This window comes from Hevea brasiliensis, chromosome 13, assembly GCF_030052815.1.
Source record: "Hevea brasiliensis isolate MT/VB/25A 57/8 chromosome 13, ASM3005281v1, whole genome shotgun sequence".
Classification (NCBI taxonomy): domain Eukaryota; kingdom Viridiplantae; phylum Streptophyta; class Magnoliopsida; order Malpighiales; family Euphorbiaceae; genus Hevea; species Hevea brasiliensis.
The window spans coordinates 15470672-15495742 of NC_079505.1; the positions used below are offsets into that span (position 1 = coordinate 15470672).

The 25071-nt window shown below is 30.7% G+C and overlaps 1 protein-coding gene and 1 long non-coding RNA gene across 3 annotated transcripts; both read left to right on the forward strand.

Annotated features, from left to right (window-relative positions):
- The first annotated feature begins 5208 nt into the window (after positions 1-5208).
- LOC110650705 (G-type lectin S-receptor-like serine/threonine-protein kinase At1g11410) lies at positions 5209-10024 on the forward strand. 2 transcript variants are annotated; one of them, XM_058131868.1, is made up of 7 exons: positions 5209-6624; positions 6814-6951; positions 7049-7245; positions 7349-7559; positions 7700-7937; positions 8061-8211; positions 9484-10024. In XM_058131868.1, exons 1-7 carry the CDS (start codon positions 5310-5312, stop codon positions 9769-9771), a joined length of 2538 nt encoding a protein of 845 aa, XP_057987851.1. In that variant the 5' UTR covers positions 5209-5309; the 3' UTR covers positions 9772-10024. The 2 variants fall into 2 exon arrangements, with proteins under 2 accessions (XP_057987851.1, XP_057987852.1); XM_058131869.1 differs by lacking the exon at positions 6814-6951.
- Positions 10025-11698: 1674 nt separating this feature from the next.
- Positions 11699-25071, forward strand: LOC110650706 (uncharacterized). Its single transcript, XR_009142482.1, has 2 exons — positions 11699-12035; positions 24786-25071. It is a non-coding gene; the product is annotated as an uncharacterized LOC110650706 (long non-coding RNA).

The window sequence follows — 25071 nt, forward strand, 5'->3', positions numbered from 1 at the left end:
TGGTGCAGGTCAGTTTGGCATCCTAAATTGAGTCAATAATTTCATTTGGTTAGAGGCATTTCTGGGCTTGGTGTTCTCAATGAAAGTTGTAGTCCTATGTCTAACCTTTCCAATGGTATAAAATTTAGGTCATTTGGACCTGTCTAGAGGGAGTTATGGCCAAATGAAATGAACATGTACTGTTCATTTGGTCATTTTTCTAGGTTTAGTGTTTGAATACTCGGATTGGGACAGTAAATTGACCAAGATTTTGACAGAATTTGGGTAGGGTTTCTTCATAAAAAATGGGGTATTTTGAGTCTAGTTTCACTTCCAATTGGCCTCATACCAATTGGAGTATTATAGTTATGACTCAAATAGTACACTGGACTCATAGGTCCAAATTCCTGTATAAGAGAAGCACTCTCAATATTCATTCCTCCTTACTCCCAACTACAATTTATCATTCAGAACACTTCAAATGATCAACAAACAATCTCAACAAGATCAATCTCAAGCCATAACACCAAGGTACCAAAATTAATTCAAACCCTAACTCAAAATTTCTCAAATCATGCAAACCTTATACCAATCATCATATATATCTTGTCTTCCATCTATTATAAGTTAGAAATTGGATTTTATTACAATTAATTCCATTATCCATCACTACCCTAGGCTGGCCAAAATTTGGCCATGTAATATACTCAACAATCCTTTTTAATTTCTTTCAATTTTTACTTCCTTATGCATGCTTAACATAGTTTAAGAAGAAAGAAAGAGTTACATAGCACTAACCTTTTGTATCTCAATTTAAGCTCCCCAAAACTTCAATCTTTCTTCTTTTTGTTGTTACCAATAGCTCTTCCAAGACTAGAAATCAAGTTTTTGTGAAGATAACTATGGGTTTTAGGGTGAAAAACAAGAGAAAATTAAGCTTTGTGAAACCAAAAATGGTGGAAGGCTCTCTCTCTCTATCTCTCTCTCTCAAGATTTCGGCTAGCATGAAGTATGGGGAGAAGATGACCAATTTTTAACTTAAATTTTTTTTCTTTTTCTTTGTTTTAAGAAGGTTTGTTTAAATGTGATTGGTGGATAGATTTTAAATGACATCATTATGATGTCATAATTAATCATTATGATGTTATAATTAGGCATTTGATTCATTTTCTTCCTCTTTCTTTTCTATTCATTTTCAATTAAATTTTTAGCAATATTATTCATATTTTATGTCATATAAATTATTTACTTAATTGGACAAGTTGGCCAAAAATCACCTCTAAAGGCGAAATGACCAAAATGCCCTTCGTTTTGCTTAACGGACTAAAATTGTCTATATTGATCTAAAAATTCTCCTAACCTTTTCATTCTAATGCCATCGAAACCTTAATGACTCTTCTCTGGAGTCTCAAAAATTATTTTACAGGGTTTCCCTACGAGTATAGGGTCGACAACTGTCTTTACAGTCGCTTCCCGTTAGGTCACCCATCGCCGGGGCACCGGCTCATTTAACTTCATTGTATTTTATTTCTAAAATTTTTTCTACATTTTTCTTACACTTATTTGAATTATTTATAACTCTTCACTCTAGTTTATATATAGTTTCAGTCATTTTAGCTGTCAGGACAGACATTGGACACTAGAACAGTCGAATGCACGGACTAGCTAAAGTGAGAGTGTTACATATTTGTTTCACTAATCTACCATATAATCACATGAATAAAATTAACTACATAAATTAGTTTACAGTCTAGATGTATGCCTTATTTGCATAAACAAATTACTTCACAACTTGTTTAAAATGAAAGCCTCCAAAGATTAAGAACTGCGCTAAATTTGCACACACACAAATACATACTTATTTGTCCTTATGTTACTCATTACAAAAGGTTTGTGAGGCTCTTATATATACTTACTCAAAGTGTACCAACCTTTTGGCCAAAAGTTGCATTACTTCATGTATATAACTATTAAGAAGAGTTGTATCTATTCATATAATTACATCATTTAACTAATGTACATGACTTTTGGATTTCTTGCTGTCTTTTGGCAATATATATGACTTTTCATGTGGTTGTTTTGGTATTAATTTTAAGTCTAATGGATCCAGGGAGATCCACATAGGTGACCCAAATTATATTTCCAACAATTGTTATAGAGAACCAAATTTCCATTTGGCTTTATGCTCAATTTTATCCTTGTATTTATTGGAGATGTTCAATTTAGCCAATTTTTAACTTTTAGTCCAAATTAACCTAGAAGTTTCAATTTAAGTTTAATTGAGCTCAAAAATCAAGAAAATCAAATCAAGGTTCTTAATTTTCTGGCTAAATAAAAAAATCTGGAAGTGTAACCCAAAAATCAAGAAATTGGACTTCTAGATTTTTTGTTTAAATCAGGAAATTTAGAAATTTAGTGCATAAATTTTAATTTTTGGGCTAATTGGAGCTTAAATTAGAATTCCTAAGTTAATTGATAGGTATACAAATTCTTTATGTTCTATATTATTTTCCATGAAAAATAAAAATAAGAGTTTTCTTATAAAATATAAAATGAAAATGATAAGTAAGTAAACCCTAAAATTATTGATTTTTGTGATGAAATTTTTATTGATTTTGGAATGAATTTGATGTATTTATTGATTTAAAATAATTTGGCTTGTCTTGTTTCTCCTCTTTCAACTTAGGGGTTTGTTAGGTTACTAAGATTAACAAATATTGGATTTGTTTACTTTCTCTTTGTTGATGATTGATTGTGTTTGTATTTGATTTGTATTGTTAGGGATTGATTTGTATTTGACATTACAAATTAATCTAATTCTGGGTATCAATCTCTCCTTGATTCTAGGTATCTTCTTTTTGCAAATGAGTTATAAGGAGAGAGACAGAAACGAGGGATAAGAGAGAGAAATGATAGTTTGATATGGTAGCAAGAAGGACGAGGAATTTGAGGGCTGAGAATTTTGCCAAGTATCTTGTGGATAATCTGAAAGAAGAGTACCTCATTTTCTTGCTTGAAACCATCGGTGAGCTGCTAGAGGATGTGGAGCTACCTGTGAAATCTCTAGCACAGGATATTCTCTAGGAGATGGAATCCATAAGTAGGGAAAGCCCTAGGCAATACCTTCTGTGATTCTGAAAATCCAGTGTTTGGTAAGTGATATGGGTTAGTGGAGATGCTATATCATGAGTTCATGCATGTAATTCTATATTTTTCTGAGAGAAAAATGTAAATTATAAATTTTGTACTTATAGATAGAAGATTATTTAGGTCAATCAACAAGCTGAAGCTTGCTTGGTTTGAGTGACTTGAGGATACGTGAAAATGCCATGGCTATAAGCTCTAGTGATGAAAATATGTTCTGTATCAAGCAATAGCTTACAGGCTTTAGTGTCATTTGTTTGCATTCAGTAGTTCATGTTGTCGAGTGAGAAGGAGATAACATCAATAGAGGAGGTGTGAGTTAGAGAGAGAAAGAGGCAGGCATGAAAGAGAAATAAATGCGAACATGGAGATGCCATATCAATAATTTGGGCTAATTTTTATCAGTCATCTCTTAACTCTTGAAGTTGTTACACTTTGGTCCTCTATCTTTAATTTGTTATAAAAAAATTCCTCAATTTTGAAATTTGTTACACTTCAGTCCCTCAATTTTCATAGTTTTTACACATCCATCCTTCTTTTTTAATTTATTACCATAAAATTTCTCAACTTTAAAATTTGTTACACTAAAACCTCTCAACTTTGGAATTGGTTACACTTCAATTCCTCAACTTTTCGAATTGAGTATTGTCCATAATAAATTCAAAAAGCAACAAGAAAGTATTTTGGAGGACTAACAAACAAATAAATAAATAATCGACTAGAAAAAATGAACACTAAAAAATTGTTTTTGAGATTTTGCTTTTTGGTTTTGAAAGAGAGAGAGCAAATAGTGGTTTACTTTTTGTTTTTATTGAGATAGAGGACAGAGAGGGAGAGTGATAAGAAAGACTACGAGAAAGATTAGATAGGGAGTCGAGAGAGAGCGCATCAAAGGAGAAATAGGTGAGGAGAGAGAGTGATAAATTTCATATGTGCATTTTTTTTTATTTTTTTTTATTTTACACTGTCCACTGTCAAGTATAATGTTGGTTGAAGATATGAGGGGTTTCTAGCATGAGAGATTAAAATATAATAAATTTTAAAATTAAAGAATTTTATAATAACAAACTGAAAATGAAAGACGAAAATATAACAACTTCAAAAATTAAAGGATCAAAGTGTAACAAATTTTAAAATTGAGAGATTTTATGATAACAAACTAAAAATGGAGAATGAAAATATAACAACTTAAAAAATTGAGAGATGATTGACAAAAATTAGCTGAACAATTTACACATTAAACTTTAAGAATGATACTCTTACAGCGCCCTAAATTCAATCGTGACAATTGAAAGTGTATTGACATTAGCATTAAGGATTTATTTTTCAAAAAAGTATAATGTACCTAAAAAAAATTGGAATAGATTATTTATTTCCAAAACGTTACAGAATAAGTAAACTGTAGAAGAAGGCATTGTTTGGTTAGAGTAAGTGAATGGTAGAACTTATTTAATTAAAAATAAATATTTTATTTCTAAAAATGAGATATTTTTTCAAACAAGGCTTCTGTAACGTTGAAAAGAAAGAAAGAGTGACGTTTTGGAAGCAGCCTTTACTCAATATTGCCGGCGCATATTCCACAACCAAGCCCAAACACGTGGCTATAATTCACATTTCGTAACAAACCCGAAACATATAATAGAGACTTTTTATTTTAATAATATAAAGTAATATTTATTTTTTATGTTTTATATTTTTAAAATCATACTAAAAGGTTGTTATTTAAATAATTTTATGGCTACCAAAAATTAAATTAAATTTTTATTCCTAACTAATTATTAATTATTTTTCTAAATATTTTTTATAAGAATATAATAAAATAATATCTTATACTTTAATAGCAACTGATATATCTTTGTTTTTGATAAAGATTTTAAAAATATAAAATAATTAATTTTAAAGTTTGAAATAAATTAATAAGTTAATAATAGATTATTTTATTGCTTTTTAAATTATATTAAGGTAAGTCTATTTAAATTAAATTAAATTTTTTATTTCTCAAAATGATTATTAATTATTTTTCTTTAAATATTGTTTTACAAGAATGTAATTTTCCTCCAAGTTACCGCATTTGGTTCAATGGACACAGGACAGCTTCTTCAAACATTTCTCCAAGAAATATAGTTTTCAACACAATCTCAATTTACTTGGCAAAAGTCTAGCTTCTTGTGGACTTAGTTAAAAATATGACCAAATCCCACATAAAGTTCTACTTCAATGAAGATTACAAAACCAGTATGAATTTTCGAAAGTTGTTCCTGCGTTCTTCACTTCTAGTCCTCCATTTCGCATTTTCTTCTTCCAAAGAAACCATAACCATAAACCAAACCATTCATGATGGTGAGTTTCTGATCTCTAGAAAAAATAATTTTGCATTAGGATTCTTTAGCCCCGGAAGTTCCAGGTTTAGATATCTTGGAATCTGGTACCATAAAGTCCGAGAGCAAACTGTGGTGTGGGTAGCAAATAGGAATGATCCAATCAATGGTTCCTCGGGAGTTCTATCAATTGACCGATATGGAAATCTCATTCTCTATAGCAACCATAACCAGAAAGTTCCTGTATGGTCGACAAATGTCTCAGTGGAGGTTACAGATACTTGTGTAGCTCAGCTCTTGGATACAGGAAATTTGATTTTGGTCCAAGATAGAAGTAAAAGAGTTGTGTGGGAAAGCTTTGATCATCCTACAGATACTCTGCTACCAGGAATGAAACTTGGGTTCAACCGAAGGAGAGGCATATACCGGTTCCCAATATCTTGGAGATCAGCAGATGACCCTGGAACCGGAAACTTCTCAATTCAGATCAATCGCAAAGGATCACCACAAGTCTTTCTTTACTGGGGTACAAAACATGTTTGGCGAGGCTTTGTTTGGCCTTTGAAAAGTGATGCAGGTGGATCCAATGTAAGTTTTGTCAACAATCAAGATGAGATATACGCGGCCTACTTTCTTTCTGATGCTTCTATTATCCTAAGGGTAGTGGTGGACTATTCCGGACTTCTTAAGAAACTAACTTGGCATGAAAAAGATGGCAAATGGAAAGAAATCTGGTTGGCGCCGATTTCTGGGTGTCATACATATGGATATTGTGGTACCTATGGACAATGTGATCCTGATGTCATTAGAAAATTTGAGTGCGAATGTTTACCAGGGTACAAACCCAAGTCCCCGAGGGACTGGCAACTAAGAGATGGATCAGGTGGGTGTGTCAGGAAGCGATTAGAGTCTACCTTAGCATGTGGGCATGGAGAAGGATTTGTGAAAGTGGCACATGTTAAAGTACCTGACACTTCAGCAGCAGCTTGGGTGAGCATGAATATGAATCCAAGGGACTGTGAAAAGGAATGCAGGAGGAATTGTTCATGCTCTGCATATGCAAGCATAGAAATTTCTGGGGAAGGTACCGGCTGTTTGACATGGTATGGCAAATTGATGGATACGGTACATAATATGGAAGAGGGATATGATATTTATGTTCGAGTTGATGCAGTTGAATTAGGTAATGTACTTTAGCCTTTAATAAATTTTGAACAAAACCATTGTATATAATCAGTTGACAAATTGGCTATGCATGAATATTGTGCTTGCGTTCCATCATTATGCCTTGCCTCATTATGCCTTGCCTTTCAACTTCCTTTTCTTTTTTACTTTGATGGAACAATGTTAATTCTTTTCGCTACTCAAACAGCTGAAATCGCCCAAAAATCAAATGGTTTTCTTAGGAGGAAAGATACTTTGGCCATTTTAGTAGTATCTGTTGTTTCAGCTTGGCTTGTCATCATCTTATTTGCATATTTGTGGCTCAAGAAGAAGAAGAAGAAAAGGGGTAAGAAACAAGATTTTGTATGATGGTATGTGCCTTGCCATGTATATTTATACTGCTGACTTGAATGAGCATTCTGGTTTCATCTTTTCAATGACAGTGAGGAACACATGGAGCGAAATTTGGCTTAATACAATTGGCTCATCCTACAAGGAAACTTCAGTGCAAAATGAAGTTGAAGATAGCATGAGTCATCCAGACATAGCATTTTTCAATCTCAGCACAATACTTGCTGCGACTAACAATTTCTCTCCAGCTAACAGACTAGGGCAAGGTGGTTTTGGTGTGGTTTATAAGGTAGATGCATATTTCTGTGCATATTTCTCAAAACTGAGTGCACGTGCTTGTCTTGGTCTCTTTTTGTCATTGTGAGGTTCTAAATGTCCAAACATGGTTTCAGGGTAAATTGTCTAATGGAAAGGAAGTCGCTGTGAAAAGACTATCGAAAAATTCAGCGCAAGGAATAGAAGAATTTAAAAATGAAGTTTTGTTGATTGCAAAACTTCAACACCAGAATCTGGTGAAACTCATGGCATGCTGCATTCAGGGAGAGGAACCAATGCTAGTTTATGAATATATGCCAAACAAAAGCTTGGACTCCTTTCTTTTTGGTAAGTCTTGTGTATATCCTACTCTCTTTAGCATTGTATTCTACAACTTGTCTAATTCTATCTGTTTCAACAATATGATTAATATTAATTGACAAAGTCTGCATAAATCAGCACTAATTCTAATGGAGATCTTTTATTAGATGAAAAAAGAAGGTCAATCTTGGATTGGAGAAAACGCTTTGATATCATCATTGGGATTGCTCGTGGAATCTTATATATTCATCAAGATTCTAGGTTGAGAATTATACATAGAGATTTAAAAACTAGCAACATCCTATTGGATGCAGAAATGAATCCAAAAATTTCAGATTTTGGACTAGCTAGAATCTCCAAAGGTGACCAAACTCAAGAAATGACAAACAGAATAGTTGGAACATTGTAAGTATGCCTACACACCCAGCAATAAGACAGAGAGAAACATTGCTAACAATGCAATTCTTTCTTACATTAAATAATTTGGAATGAGCATTATAACTATTCTTTTCTGTTTTGCATGTGCAGTGGGTACATGTCACCAGAATATGTGGTGTTTGGAAAGTTTTCAACAAAATCTGATGTCTTTAGTTTTGGAATCATATTATTAGAGATCATAACAGGGAAAAAGAACAACACCTCTTGTCAAGAGGATTCTTATCCAAGCATGGTAGAAAAAGTAAGTTCAGAGATTTGGGTCAATTATTCTAATCATTACTGGGATAAATTTTAACAACTGTCCCTGAACTTATATAGTTGCAACAGTACAGTCCTTCAACTTTAAAATGTAACATAAAACCTCCTAAACTTTCAAATTTTGCACAGTAAAATCCCTCTAACTTTCAATTATTGATTTTCCAATTAGAAACTAATGTGAACAACTCCCACATGGCATTTTGTCAACATTTATCTCTCATTTCTTATGCAAAGTGTAAAATTATTCTCTTTACACGTGAAAATTTATTTTACCTATAGAGAGGAGAATGATTCAATTTACACATGGCTTGAGAGATAAAAGAGAAATACTGACTAAGCTCCATACTGAAACTGTCTAGGTCAGCGTCTAACTGAAAAACCTGTAATTTGAGGTTAGAGGGTTTTTACTGAATAAAATTTAAAAGTTGATGGAGTTTTATGTTACATTTTTAAGTTGAGAGACTATAAAGTTACAACTAGATAAGTTCAGGGACAGCAATCAAAATTTATCCATCATTACTGAGTTCTGCAATGATTTTTCTTATGGTCATAAAACACAAAATTTGTTGCAATTTAGTCAGTGAAATTCAATTTTGTTGCAACAAAAATTAAAACTGGTGATCAAATTATGACCACTTGAAACTTTGTTACCACAATAACCATAAAAATATTGGATAAATTTTGACAACTGTCCCTGAACTTATCTAGTTGTAACATTACAGTCTTTCAACTTAAAAATGTAACATAAAACCAGATCAACTTTCAAATTTTGCACGGTAAATTCCCTCTAATCTCCAATTACCAGTTTTTCAGTTAGACGCTGACTTAAACAATTCCAGCATGGATCTTAGTCAGTATTTCTCTTTTCTCTCTCAAGCCATATGTAAATTGAGTCATTCTTCTCTTTATAGACAAAATAATTTTTTATGCATAAAGATAATAATTTTACACTTTACATAAGAGAAGAGAGAGAAATATTAACTAAGCGCCATATGGTAGCTATTTACATTAGTTTCTAACCAAAAAATCAGTATTTAAAAGTCAGAGAGATTTTACTGTATAAAATTTGAAAGTTTAGAGGGTTTTATATTACATTTTAAAGTTAAAGGACTGTAGTGTTACAAATATATAAGTTTAGAGACAATTATTGAAATTTATCCTAAAAATATTTTACCCTTGAAGATGCTTTTAGCACGTTATCTTCCAAACTGTTACAATTGTTTATGGGTTCATCTCGTGTATGATGATGTTATAGATATGGCATTTATGGAAAGAAAAAAGAGCATGGCAGATAGTTGATTCATCACTAAAGGAGTCTTGTTCTCCTCATGAAGTACTAAGATGCATCGAAATTGGGCTCTTATGTGTGCAAGAAGATGTATTGGAAAGACCGACTATGTCAGCTGTTATTCTAATGTTGAGTAGTGAAATTGATCTTCCTTCTCCTAAGCAACCAGCATTCATTTTTAGTAGCTTATTAGCAACAAAAGAAAGATTTTATTCTGTGGATGAGGAAGCAATTACTGAGGTTGCATGTCGTTGAATACATCCCTCATCAGTTACATAAACTCTTGGTATAGGGGATCTATAATATGCATTTACTGATACATGTATTTTTCTTGTTTAGACCCGAATCATTGTATAGCTTCAAAATACAAATGTATGTGGAATATAGATAACTATATAAATGTTATGAAAAAAGAATACTAAACGTTGCCAAGTAGTACTCTTTTTGAGATGGTATGAGAATTTGCCTTTATTCCATGTGACATATTTCAAAAATTTTAAGAGTTAAAGTTGTTTAATTGGCTATGAACATTGGTAATGATAATGTAAATTACTGGAAACTTTTAGTTATATTTCATTTTTTTTTTATTATATCTAGTTGTTTTTTTGGCGAATTGCTGGATTATTTTTTATTTTATTTTAATAATATAATTAAATATCTATTTATTATATTTTATATTTTTAAAATCATTCTAAAATTTTCTTCATATTAATAAAATTTTCAATTAATTATGTTAATGCAAATTAAATTTTATTAAAAATTTTAAAAATTAGTATTATTAGCTCGCCCGTTAGATAAGGGACATAAACGGTAATAGGCATTCCCGTGGACGATTATGCTTTTATTACATGATTTTAGGGCAAAAGTGTTTTTTTTTTTTTTGTTTCTTTTAAATCTAATATCAATCATTATTAAAATAAAATTATTAAATTAAACATTATCTAATACCCATAATTAAATTTATAATTGAAAAAAAAAAGTTAAATGAAATTTCAAACTCAATTAAGCTTTATTAAATAAAACTAATTTGGCTTTTAAAATAAAATTGCAAATATTTTATATTTTTAAATTCCAAATATTTTTATATTTTCAAATTTTTTTAATTATGTAAGTATTAATTAATGGTGGGCATAATTGTCAAATTTTGGTTTCAAGTAATCTTTACCTTTCAGATTCATATGTTTATAATTAAAAAAGATAATTTAAAATGAAACGTAGACTGAATTAGGTATTATCTAATAAAACGAATTTCACTAAATTTTAAATATTTTATATTTTTAAATTCTAAATATTTGATATTTTTAAATAATTTTTTTCAAATATGTAAATATTAATTAATGATGGATACAACTGTCCAATTTTGATTAATAGTTTTTTAGTCTTTTAACTTTTTTATATATTTCGGTTTATATAAGGGAATGCAATTTTCATCTAAATTCTTCTAGATCTATATTCCATTTTATTATTATTATACATTTAATGCATAACTTTACAATGTCTCAATGCCAGTAACTAATATGAAAATTTAAATCTATCAGACCCTGTTAGGTTAAATTTTACGGTAAAATTTATTTCATTTACAAATAAATTTCTTTGTTTAGTATATTTTCTATCAAAAATGGAATTCATTTCAAATAAAATGAATTTTGTGTTTGAAATAAATAAAATAAAATAATATATAACAAGAAGATAATTTTATTATTTGAAATATAATTTTAAGTTTAGAATTCATTTGTAAATTCTATTAATTTTGACGGAATTTGATTTAATTATATTAAATTCTATGAAATTGATTATTAAGAATTCCAAATGAATTTTCATTTAAACCAAATACTAACATTTTATATTTATAAATAAATTTTATAAAATTTTATGAAATTCATTTATACCAAACGCTGCTTTAAATTCAATTTCTTTCGTTGCAATAATATACAAATTGAAACACATATATGTTCATATTAATTTTTCTCTCTTTTTACACACAAAAGATCAGCTCTTGTACATTATATTCAGTATAAAAAATTAAAAAAGAAAAAAAAAAAAAACCTTATGGAACGGAATCGTGCATTTGATTACTAATCTTCATTACCAATTTTTTAGTGTACTATATCTAAACGATCTTTCTACTTCTGAAGCATCAAAGTGTCTCCTTTTTCTAATGAGCATTTGAGAAAAATTAGAACACATAATGTAACATTCAACCCAATCAAAATAAAACAACAACTAAGAAAAAGGAAGAAAGAAAAGAGCAAGAAAACAGAGTCCCCTTTTCTGCTTGAGCAACGAAACAGGGAATTGAGAGGGAGAATGACCCAAACCTAAAATCAATCCATTTCTTTGATTAAATCAGTCTTCACTACCTATTCTTGTCTTCCCAATTAGAAATCCCTTCATTAAGAAAGCCTAATCACCATTTCTCTCAATTGAGACCCACTTGATTGAAGGAAGGAAAAGAGGGACAGCAGCTGCCCTCTCCAATTTTGAGGTTTTGATCCTTATTTTCAGCCATACTCTTCATGGTAATTTCTTTACCTCTACCTTTTTCCATCAATCAATATTATTTCTTACTTTCTCACCTAGAAGATGGTAGAGTGAGGGAAAGAAACCCTTGTGGCTGTCCTTCATCAATAGCTCATTTAACATTCATGAGAGCATATAGCTTGTCTTTAACCTTATACAGCAACCTAGAAGCTGTTCCCAAGTCTTCATTTGAGTTAGTGATTGAAGAAGAAGGAAATTGAAGTTTGGAGGGACGGTTTATATTGATAAGTTTGCTTTGAATGATGCTTACCGATGGATGTTAAAGATGTATATTAATTTAAGAATTGATTTGTGGAAATTTCTTGTAATTATACATATTTTGTTAGGCCCATATTTCGATTACCCTATAATATGTTATGATTTACCGAGTACTCGTTAGAGCTATTAGATTTTTAGGTAACATTCATATTATCAGTCTCTTATTAGAATTTTCAAAGTACATCATACATTTCACTTTCCATACTTCCATCCTAAGAGTTAAATTCCTTTCTTGATATATTATTATTTCTCTTTAATTCTAGGAAATAACCCAGCTCCAGCAGTAGACCCTAGGGATGATATAACTGTTTAGATTTTGTGTTATCTACAATACAGATGGGTAGATAAATATATAATATTGATATTTTATTAAATGTAAATTATTTATATTATTATTTCTATGCATGAAAATAGGAAAAGATAATGGTAATTTTATGTTCTATTGTTGAATAAAATGAGATTTATAATTACAGCTGAATAAATGGCTGAATATATTTAATATATGCACCGAATAGATAGCACCTTAATGACATATGAATTACCTTTAGCTCAACTTATATTTATATTGTCTTTGGGACAACACTTGATATACACACAGCCTTTGGGGTATATATCAGGTAGTAGCCCTTTGGGGTAGCTCTACACATGTGTATGACTAGTATTTTTATTGCTCTTAGGTTATTGTTATGTCATTATAGAGCCCAAGATGTCAGCAATGCTCTCAGACTACTAAAGTTTATTATTGCGCCTGAGATGCCAGCATTATATACAGGAAGTATATTATGAGTATATGAGGATATTGCAGATTTTATGATCTTAATATATTTATTTCAGTAATATTGTTACAGCATGAATTTTTTTTCAGCTCAACTACATGATTTGGATTAAATGATATTTATTTAGCTAACCTGCTTGAATATATCATAATTGGTACTATTAAGTACCAAAACCTTACCTGTTCCTAATTTGTTATTTATTTATCCACTCACTGAATAGTTGTACTCACCCTCTTAAATTTTTTTAATATTTTAGATTCTTTTGTTGATTCCACCATTAGCAACCTCTCTTTCAACGTTGTCCTCTCTTCCACTTCACCAACTATAGAGTCTAGTGGAGGTCGAGCCAATATGCTTCTTTTGAATATTTATTTTGTTTTAGTTTATTGTATATATATAAAGACAACTAGAAGCTCTATTCTACAAACATTTTATTTTGATCCTCACAGAGAGGGTATAGAGAGGGTATAGAGAGGGTATATGAATATTAGTGTATGTACAAATGCTAATGGGCAGAGATGCCATATTTTATATATCAGATGTATTTTCACAGGTTTCTGGATTTCTTTTAGCTATAAATTTAGGGGAAATGTAACAACTCTTGATCCAACAGCATAACAGCTGAACCGGGAGTGTTACTGTAATTTCCACAACCTGTAATAAGAACTATATCTTAATTTCATATGAATATTCCACACTTATCACGTAAAAATGATACCCCAAAAGTGACTTAAGGAAAATATAAACTTTACATAACATGTCATTCACTTAGATACAATTTTTCATATTTAATTACTTATACAATTTATACAAAAAGAATCATTTACAAGTAAATAGAGCTAACCCTAATTAAACTCTTGACAAAATGCTGCTCCTCTAATGCAAACTTTAATGATCTACTCTCTGTGAACCCTCGACTTTAGTACCTGCACAAGGTAAAAACCCATCATGCTAAGCAAATAGCTTAGTGGTGCATGTCTAGCTTTAGACGGCTAATTAATAGTCATTTGTAACTGTACATACTGTAAACATTTAACCAAGCAATTAAGATAATTTCAAGCATGTAACAATTCACAACAATTTTTATAAAGATAAATAAAACATTTCATTGTTAACTCTTTAGTTGAATTTCGCTAATCTTGCTCATGAAATGTGCATATGAGCAACTCATTTGACTTGAAAGCTTGTCATTTCATTATTTTTGTTTAATGGCCCAATTCCTCCCTAGTATAACTTTCCTTATTCAGGATACTGAGATTTTAATGCGACACTTTCTTTCAGATGTCGTTTTACATTTTCTCTTTTCCACTGTAACATCTTCTTTCGGATGTTGTCTTACATGCCCTTTTCACCACATCAACACTTTCTTTTAGGTGTCATCTTATGTGCCTTTTTTTTTTAGAATCAATACGTGTATTGTGACATCGTCTTCCAAATGCCATCTTTGTATGCTCATAGATATTGATTCATTTCAGTTTGCAGATCTGCTAGCTTATCCCCCTATTTGGCATGCCAAACTATCTGGTTTCTATCTTTAATTTAGGTAGAATCTTAGGCCTCAATAGTCTTATAACATGATATTAGATAATTCAAACATTCTTACATCCATAAAGGATTGACACTCATCATGTTCTTATCATTTGTCATTATTATATACTTGTTTACATATTCATAATAAGGAAGGACTGACATTCATCATTTTAACACCAATTGGCATCATCATATAATCAATTTCATATTCAAAATAAGGACATAACCATTTTCACATAGCATTTAGTATCAATCATGTTAATTCCCCATAAGGCAGATTTCCAAACTCATTTTGCAATCATAATACCTAGAGAAAGACATTTTCAAGACTAGTTCCCTTCATAAAATATGTCAATTTATGTCTTAACTTTCATTAAAAATTAATTTGATCTAATTTAGACATGTAGAAATTCATTTATACCCCTTTACGTACAAACTATTCAAGAAGGCAGATTATCAATTTAGGAGAACACCTATTTGGTACCCTATTTTCTATCAACTTCTTGGGTACTCTAAAGATAGAATTAGCTCTTATGGTCTCCATACAATTTATAGCTTAGGATCTTAACTTTCATTTGAATTAGGAATCACCCCATTCCAAGGTCTAGATCTCAAGTTATGCTCCAATTTCTACATACTATCTAGTTTTCACACAACCAGTTCTGGTTACAAAAAAAATTCATAGTTCCTGTTCATAAGCTAATTTGACCATTCTAAAGACAGATTCAATTAAAGTAGTCTTCATAAAACATCTTCCTACATGTTTTAAGTTTTCAACAATTCAATAATCACTTAATTTGGAGGCCTACATCATTAGTTATAGCTAAATTACTAACTACTATTCCCGAATGCATTTTCCTGGAAATTTCAGGTTTCCAAATTTTCAATTCAAGTTTGCATTCAATATTCAAGCACTTTACACCCAGAATATATACAGGGTCTCTAAAGTAAAATTTTATGCCTATGTCTTAAGTTTCTAAAGCATCTTGTAGCACCTCAATTGGAGATATACAGAGGGAGATATGTTCTGTTTACTACACACAGGTCACAGGGCTAAATTGCTGAATTCCAGGAAATTTCAGATTTGCAATATCAAATTATACTAAAATTTTAACCACTTTACCCTTAAAATTAAGTCCAGGTCAAAACATAGAATTTGTAGGTCTATGTCTAAGAAAATTTTGGTTCAAATTGCATCTCAATTTGAGCTCTATAACTCAACTTATAGCCAAATCAGTATAGATTGTTCGCTGGATTCACTAATCCTAACAATCACCATACAATGATTCATAAAGTAACAATTTTTATAACAAGCTTAGACAAACACTTACTTCAACTTAGTTTCAGCAATAACTCCCAATTGCAACCACTTTTCATCAAAAATTCTAAGTTTAATTCAGTGTATGGATCCTAGTCAACCACACTAAGAATTCTACCTCACCCTTGGTTTGCCTTTAGCTCACTCAATCTTCACTTTCCTTCATTATTTCCACCAAAATTCCCATCAATCCTCAACTCAAATTCAATAGGTACAAGACTTAAGATAAGATTAGTATTCTTACCTTGAATTTGAAGTTCAATCTAGTTGTTTTCCCTTTTAAAATTTCAAATTCCACCCACTTGAATTCAGTTCACCAATCTTGAATTCTTTCTTCACTTTAACTTTGATTTCATGGCTTGTTCTTCAATTCCATCACAAAATAGCATCTTAGGTTCATAAATTAGGGTTTGTATATGAGCTTGGATGAAAGAAAATGGAGGAAAGGAGAAAGAAGTGGTTCGGCTGGCTGCTTGGAAGAAGAAGACAACTTATCAATTAAGTGCCCTAAGATATTTATTCCCCACCCCCCTCTCTTGCCATGTGTCACTTTGCTATTTGTCTCATTTTCACTCATTTAATTGATGATTAATTAATTTAATTAATCACACTTAATGACCTTAATTAAACTCAATTAGATACTAAGTTAAAAAATTTTAAATTTTCCCCCAAACTTCATTAACTTTGCAACAAAGTCCATAAGTGTCTTTTACAAACTTTTAATTTAACCCCTCATTTAATCCAATTTACATACCATATTCAATATTTGAATTTCTTACCAAAATATACTAAAAACAATCTGTAAATTCAGGGCATTACAGGAAACTCTGTTAGTTTTCTCAGTTACATCTGTCTCTATAGGGTAGGGATGAGTGTGATACATAAGCAAGTGGATGATGGTAATAAGCTTTTAGAGTTTGTGAAACAAATAAAATTAAGGGAATTATAATATTGCTAAAAAATTCAAATTATATGCCTATCAAATTAACTATTAATAATCCTTTAAAATTTAATTAAAATTTGAAATTACAATATTTTTAAGAAATTCAAATTATATGCCTATCAAATTAACTATTAATTATTCTTTAAAATTTGAAATAAGTTGATTTGTAGATTATTTTTATTACTTTTTAAATTGTATTAATTAATGCTTTAAAATGCTATATATTAATTTTTTAAGAAGACCAAATGGCTTATTTTTGTAAGCATTTTTAAAAGCTTAGCATTCATATTTGTTTATATATTAGATGAGTCCATTTTTAATTCACTTAAATAATGAATGAATTATTTTAATTTTATTGTAATTATAAAATGACTTTCGAAATTCAAGCATTTGATGTATATTAAAGTAATAGTATCTCTAAATCATTTTAATTGCTTGGCGTGTACTTCATATTATTTAGAATTTGACAATTATTATTTTCTTCTATGAAAAATGTAATCATATATTGACTTTCTTGCAGCACTCAATTTTTTTTTTATTTTAATTGTATATATTTTAAGTACGTTCTTAAAAAATTTTGGTACTTACTATAAAAGTCTCACACAATGCCAATATTTTGACTAATTCATATATAAAATAATTATATGTCATTATATAGTTTGCGTCTAAATTTTATGATGGATTGAGTTTAAATAATAATTTTTTTCTATATTGATTGAAAGGTTAAATTGAAATCAATTTCTAGCGGTATGTATATGACAACAAAATTTTAAAGAAAATTATTTTTTAAATTAATCTTGTCCAAGTGGGAATTTTTTTTTTTTAATGTTCAATCTTATTTCATTCTTTTATTAGGAGTAAAAGGGGTTTTATTTTAAGAAATTTACCATGTAGTCCTTAGGTTTTTCTATCAATAACACTTGGGTCTTTATAATTCGAACAATTAAAATGCTATCCCTGTCCATTTTTATATGTCATTTTAAAGTTTTTGCATATTGATAAGAATTCAATTAAATCACTTAAATTATAATAAAATACTCATTAATTTAATAAATTACTCTTTATCTCATCTAATTAAGAGGGATGTGATAAGATGGCTTTTAGTTTTAGGAAATTGTGGAAATAACTATTGTGTTTAATATAGATAAGGGTAAAATTGAAAAAAATCATTAATTAACACTCCTTAATCTTCTCAGAATAGTAGATAATTTTAGATAAAATAACTTAAAAAAACAAGTAAAAGTAGATGGAAGGAGTATTTAGTATCTCAGTTTTTCTTTGGTCAAAATTAGAAGTCCCTCTATCCAATCTAAACTTAATTTATTGTTGATCTCATTGACTTCAATGGCAAAATGAGAGAAAACTTTTAAATATCTAAATTACCCTTTCTACTATGTGATTTCTCTCTCTTCCAATTATTTCTTTTATCTTTCCTTTATTTGTTCTCTCCCTCTCTCTCTCTCTCTCTCTCTCTCTCTCTCTCCCCTCACTAGTAGGGATGTCAATGGGTCAAGTTTTGCGGGCACCTAATCCTACTGAACCCTAATAGGATGGGTTTGGGTAGTTAATAATCGAGTTTGGGGCAGTCTAGGATTTTATATTTTATATATTCGTTACCTGAATCCATTTATATATATATATATACACACACACACACTTAATTAAATATAAAATATATGTTTTTTATAATAATATTTGTAAATTTTATAATTTTTTATTTTAAATAAAATAGAATTTAAATATTTTATGAAATTATTAAACTTTTAAAATATAAATTATTAATAAAAAAATATTTTTTATGCAAATTATTAATTAAAATATATAAATTTGAATGGGTTTGGGTCTTTTTTGAGCAATGATAATCAGGTTTAGGATGAGTTTAAGTTTTAATAATATTAATCGGGTTCGAGTACGGTTAGGGTAATTTGTCGAGTCACTAGGTAAAGTGTTAGGGAAGAAGAAGGGAAAGGGTAAAGAGGGGAGAGAAAGGGAGAGAGAGTGAAAATTTTGTTATTTTATTTATTGTTAACAGTAAATTATTTTTAGCTAGATGGAAGGACCTCCGATTTTGACAAAAATAAAATTGAAATACTAAATAATTTAATTTCAAAAATATAAAGACTCAAGTGTTATTAATGATAAAATATAGGGATTAAATAGTAAATTTTCAATCTATTTTTGAAATTTGGATCCATAGTGTAAACTTGCATATGTCTCCACTGGGGTCAGAGAATAAAACTGAAAAAATTTTCTTTTTTCGCTTTGTTTACACGCGCTAACCAAGTCATTGTATGTGCTAACACAGAGAAGAAATATAATTTTGTAATTTTCAAAAGTCATAGTCTTGTTATGGAACTTTGTTATTCATTAATTGAAAATATACATTTCCAAGTCCCCACGAAAAGTGCAATAATTGAGGACAGAATTTATAGACATTTCACACTTTCGTCCTGCAGAGATGCCATGACCATAAACAAACCTATTCCGGTTATGGTTGCTATGGAGAATGAAATTTCTATATAACTTAATGCTTAATTTGATCCACGTACTTATTGGGGATGTTTATTTAAGTTAATTTTTAACTTTTAGGTCAAATTAATATAAAAGTTTCAATTTAATCTCAATTTAAATCAAAAATTATAAAAATCAAATTTAACTTCTTAATTTTGAGGTTAAATTAAGAAATTAAACTTCTAGATTTTTTATATAAATCAAGAAATCCATAAATTTAGTGTAGAAATTTTAATTTTGAGTTAACTGGAGCTTAAATTAAAAATTTAGAGTTAATTTAGACAAAAAGTTAAAATTAACTAAATTAAATATATCAATAAATTTAAGGGTGAAATTAAACATTTAACCATTTTGATTTTATTTATTTGTTAAGTTTCCTGAGGAACTATGGATAAAAGTTATGGCACCAGATTCCAAGATATTTATATCTGGAATTCTTAGGGCAATAAAAATCTTATTGCAAAATTGTTTTCTTTAGAGATTAGAGAGGCGTTTGATTCACTTTTTGAGTACATCTGATAGTTGATAGACATTCAATCATGTGAATTAAAGTGTTTCTAGCTGGCTCCTCTAGGAATACCATAGTTGAATGGTGTATCTGAAAGAAGAAATCGTACCCTATTGGATATGGTACGTAGTATGATGAGCTATACTGATATGCCAATCTCCTTTTGGGGATTTGCATTAGAATCAGCTTTGTATATTCTGAATAGGATTCCATCAAAATCAGTTTCTTCCACACCTTATGAGATATGGCATGGAAGAAAACCAAGTCTTAAACATGTTAAGATTTGGGGTTGTCCAGCTTATATCAAAAAGCTGAACAATGATAAACTGGAAACCAGATCAGAAAAGGGTCGATTTGTTGGATGTCCAAAAGATAGTTTTGAATACTATTTTTATTTTCCTACATCACAAAAGGTTATGATAAGTAGAGATGCCACATTTCTTGAACAATAGTTTGTTCAAGAAGGAGGCAAAGGAAGGCAAATAGAGTTAGAATTGGAGAATTCTGATCAACCAACATATCAGATGGATATAGATCCATCTAGTCAACCTACACCTATTGATGAAACATCTACAGCTGTTCCTTGTAGAACAACCAGGGTATCTCACCCACCAGTGAGATATGGTTTCCTTCATGAAGAAGAACAAGAGTTATCTACTCATGAAGAAGTAGATCATGGAGATGATCCACTTACCTATGAAGAAGCTATATCAGATATAGACTCTTCAAAATGGATTGATGTTATGAAGTCCGACATTGATTCCATGTATAAGAATCAAGTTTGGGATATTATTGACTCACATGAAGGTATTGTACCTATAGGGAACAAATGGGTTTTCAAGAAAAAAATTGGTTCTGATGGAAAGGTAGAGACCTATAAGGCAAGGCTAGTAGCGAAAGGGTTTAGCCAAAAGCAAGGAATCGACTATGAAGAGACTTTCTCGCCTGTTGCCATGCTTAAATTAATTAGGATTCTATTAGCAATATCTGCATTCTATGATTATGAGATTTGGCAGATGGATGTCAAAATAGCTTTTCTCAATGAATACATTGAAGAAAACATTTTCATGGAACAACCTAGGGGTTTTGAATCCCAAGATGGTTCCAAAATATGCAAGCTAAAGCGATCCATTTATGGGTTGAAACAAGCTTCGTGGAGTTGGAACATCCATTTTGATGAAGCTATTAAGTCATTTTGTTTTATAAAAAATGAGGATGAGCCATGTATATATAAGAAGGTTAGTGACAGTGCTATCACTTTCCTTATCTTATATGTGGATGACATTCTGTTGATGGGTAATGACACAGGTATGTTGACAACTGTAAAGGTATGGTTGTCAAATATATTCTCCATGAAAGACTTAGGGGAGGCAACCTATATTCTTGGGATTCGCATCTATAGAGATAGAGCGAAAAGAATAATTGGTTTATCCCAAAGTCTATACTTGGAAAAGGTGTTAAAGAGGTTTAACATGTTTGATTCCAAAAGATGATTGTTACTAGTGAAACATGATATCCACCTTTCTAAAGAGATGTCTCCAAAGACACCTGAACAAAGAGATAAAATGGCTAGGATTCCATATGCTTCGGCTATTGGAAGTTTGATGTATGCAATGTTATGTACTAGGCCGGATATCGCATATGCTGTTAGTTTGATTAGCAAGTATCAATCCAATCTAGGTTTGGAACACTGGATAGCAATCAAGAATATCTTTAAGTACTTGAGAAGAACTAAGGATGTATTCTTGATATATGGAGGTGGAGACTTGCAATTGGATGGTTATACCGATTCTGATTTTCAATCAAATATCGATGATAGAAAGTCTACATCTGGATATGTGTTCATTTGTAATAGAGGTACAGTCAGTTGGAAGAGTTCCAAACAGAGTACGACTGCAGATTCCACTACTAAAGCTGAGTATATTGCTGCATCAGATGCTGCAAAGGAAGCTGTTTGGATAAAGAAGTTTGTGATAGAACTTGCAGTAGTTCCTTCCATTGAGTCAGCAGTTTCACTTCACTGTGACAACAATGGAGTAGTCATACAAGCTAAGGAACCCCAGTCTCACCAGAAATCCAAACACATAGAAAGGCGCTACCACATTATCAGAGAAATAGTTGGGCGAGGCGATATAGCCATGCAGAAAATAGCATCAGATGAAAATCTAGCTGATCCATTCACTAAGCCTATGTCACAAACTCAGTTAGACCGACATCTTGAGAAGATGGGTCTAAGATATTGTAATGAATGGCTCTAGTGTTAGTGGGAGATTATTAGTAGTATGCCCTAGAGCATATCATTTAGTATGTATCTTGTACATGTTTTTATTAATAAAAGGCATTTTCACTTTTCCGTTTACATAATATATTTATATGTAATAGAAAAGGTCCATTGATATTTTGGTAGAAATTCTATTCTTAAGTTATTAAGAATATGAGTGACAGTATTTCTAGCACAAAGTATCATAAATAGGTTCACAGTCGAGGATACTTCACAATAAGGACATGACTTATCCTGAAAGATTGTAATCATGTTTGTTCCTAAGTTATTTATATGAGATGTAAATATGATAGAATGGTGAGTCTCATGCCATATAATAAACATGATAGGCACTTATACATGTAAGTAGGTCAAACCAGTGACACTTATGACAAGCACATAGAGTTTACTCTTGTCAATGTATTGTCATAAATCATATTAGTGCATATAATCTTTAGACCTGAGATAGCACAGTTATCTTGTATATAGGTGGTTTGAGTTTGATACTACTTTCATACTTGTACTGTGTATGGGTATATGGGCATTTGTTGGCTCCTACTAGTTATATATGGAGGTAGGTGTTGATCAAGATGGAATCTGTTCCTCTAAGTAAATAGGGATAAAATCCTATGTTCATTTAATTGTTCTTGATGTTTCAAGTTCCTGGCCAGGACAGATAGATTTAATCAGAAAAGAATTTCTGATGAGAAAATCTTTTTAATCAAGAACTGGAATTAAAAGAGAACATAATATTTATAACAAATGGGGTTTGACATAAACCCTGACTCCAGCTCGAATTGGAATTTTGTAACAGAGAGATTCTAGTGCATGGTAACATATGATTATAGGTTCATTTAAGGTAAACCTTATTACTGATTGGGTGGCTATGGCATGCTATGCTAGGTGTTAACCATAGTCTATGAGCTGCATAAAATGATTTAGAGAAATCATTTATGGTAAGAAAGAGTTCTGATGATATTAAGAGTTGATATCATGTTTCATTGCCAATTAGTGATGAGCCTAGTAAGTCACACACATACACAAGTAATCACTAAATTAAATATGATTTAATTAATTAATTAAAGAGTTTAATTGATTAACTAAATAGGTTTGGTTTGTAATTAGATTGCAAAGTCCCTAGCATGGCTTGAAACCAAATCTAGGTTATTAGATGTATAGTATAAGTTAAATTTATATTTAAAGTGTTTAAATACGAATTTAATTAATGAGAAATTAATTAATAGAGATTAATTAATTAATTTATATTTGATATAAATTGATTAGAAGAAGAGAAATAATTATGTTGGGTTGAGAACTCAAAATTAAGACACAGGGGTATTTTGGTCATTTCACAGGGTGACATGTGGCACCATGAGATGGTGACACATGGCATTACACATAAGCTTGCCATATGTCTTTTAATCATGTAAGATGATCAAAGTTAAGATTAAATATAGGTTTGACACTTGGCACAATGTGATTGGGTCAATTAAACCCAGAGTCAATCAGAAGGTGACATGTGGCAAGGGTTTTAAGTGGTGACCTAGCTATATAAGTGTTGTTATGAAAAGAAAAAAAATAACAAGCTGCTGTATTCCCTTGGTGCCACCACCCCTTGGCTGTTTCTTCCTCTCTTCTTCTTCATCTCTCATCAATTCAAAGAGATTAGCAAACAATCTCTTGAATTAAAAATACTAGAAATCATTTCTAGTGTCCTATTTACATCTGTAATCTCTCAAAAGGAAAAACTTGATTTTCTAATTCATAGAGAAAGCTTTAGAAGCTGTTCAAGGGCTGCCATAGGTGATCTTGGTGTGAACAAGCTAGAGGGACAACATCCGGTATCCTAGGTGCATCCCAAAGGTGCCAAACACACTGTAGTGCATCAAAAAGGTTAGTGCTCCCAAAGGTGTCAAACACACTGTAGTGTATCAAAAAGGTTAGTGCACTTGTTCTTGATCTTATCTAGGGTTCTAATGAATTAATCTGTTAATTCTAAAATCTTAAATGGCAAATGTAGATCCAAAATCATATTAAAAGAATTTTAATATGATGTTTATCATTGAAATCAAATAGATAAAAATGAATCTTGCATGATGCATGTGACCCTAGATGAAAAATTTTGAATTTCAATGATCTAATCTTATGTTTTTTATGCTTTCGCTCCTTCAAGCATTTGATATACACACAGCCTTTGGGGTGTATATCAGATGGTAGCTCTTTGGGGTAGCTCTGCACATGTGTATGCTAGTATTTTTATTGCTCTTAGGTTATTATTATGTCATTATAGAGTCCAAGATGCCAGCATTGCTCTCAGGCTACTAAAGTTTATTATTGCGCCTGAGATGCCAGTATTATCTATAGGAAGCATATTGCGAGTGTATGAAGATGTTGCAGATTTTATGATCTTAATATATTTATTTCAATAATATTGTTACAGCATGAATTTTTTTTCAGCTCAACTACATGATTTGGATTAAATGATATTTATTTAGCTGACCTGCTTGAATATACCATAATTGGTACTATGAAGTACCAAAACCTTACCTGTTCCCCCTTTGTTATTTATTTATCCGCTCACTGAATAGTTGTACTCACCCTCTTAAATTTTTTTAATATTTTAGATTCTTTTGTTGATTCCACCATTAGCAGCCTCTCTTTCAACGTTGTCCTCTCTTCCACTTCACCAACTATAGAGTCTAGTGGAGGTCGAGCCAATATGCTTCTTTTGAATATTTATTTTGTTTTTAGTTTATTATATATATGTAAAGACAACTAGAAGCTCTATTCTACAAATATTTTATTTTGATCATCACAGAGAGAGTATAAAGAGGGTATATGAATATTAGTGTATGTAAAAATGCTAATGGGCAGAGATGCCATATTTTATACATGAAATGTATTTTCACA

What these genes read in the sequence shown, in the direction of transcription:
- LOC110650705 (XM_058131868.1), top strand. Translation starts at nt 5,310, where the DNA reads ATGACCAAATCCCACATAAAGTTCTACTTCAATGAAGATTACAAAACC. An exon ending in AGTTGATGCAGTTGAATTAG is followed by an intron (nt 6,625 to 6,813) that starts GTAATGTACTTT and finishes CTACTCAAACAG; the next exon opens with CTGAAATCGCCCAAAAATCA. An exon ending in GTTTTGGTGTGGTTTATAAG is followed by an intron (nt 7,246 to 7,348) that starts GTAGATGCATAT and finishes ACATGGTTTCAG; the next exon opens with GGTAAATTGTCTAATGGAAA.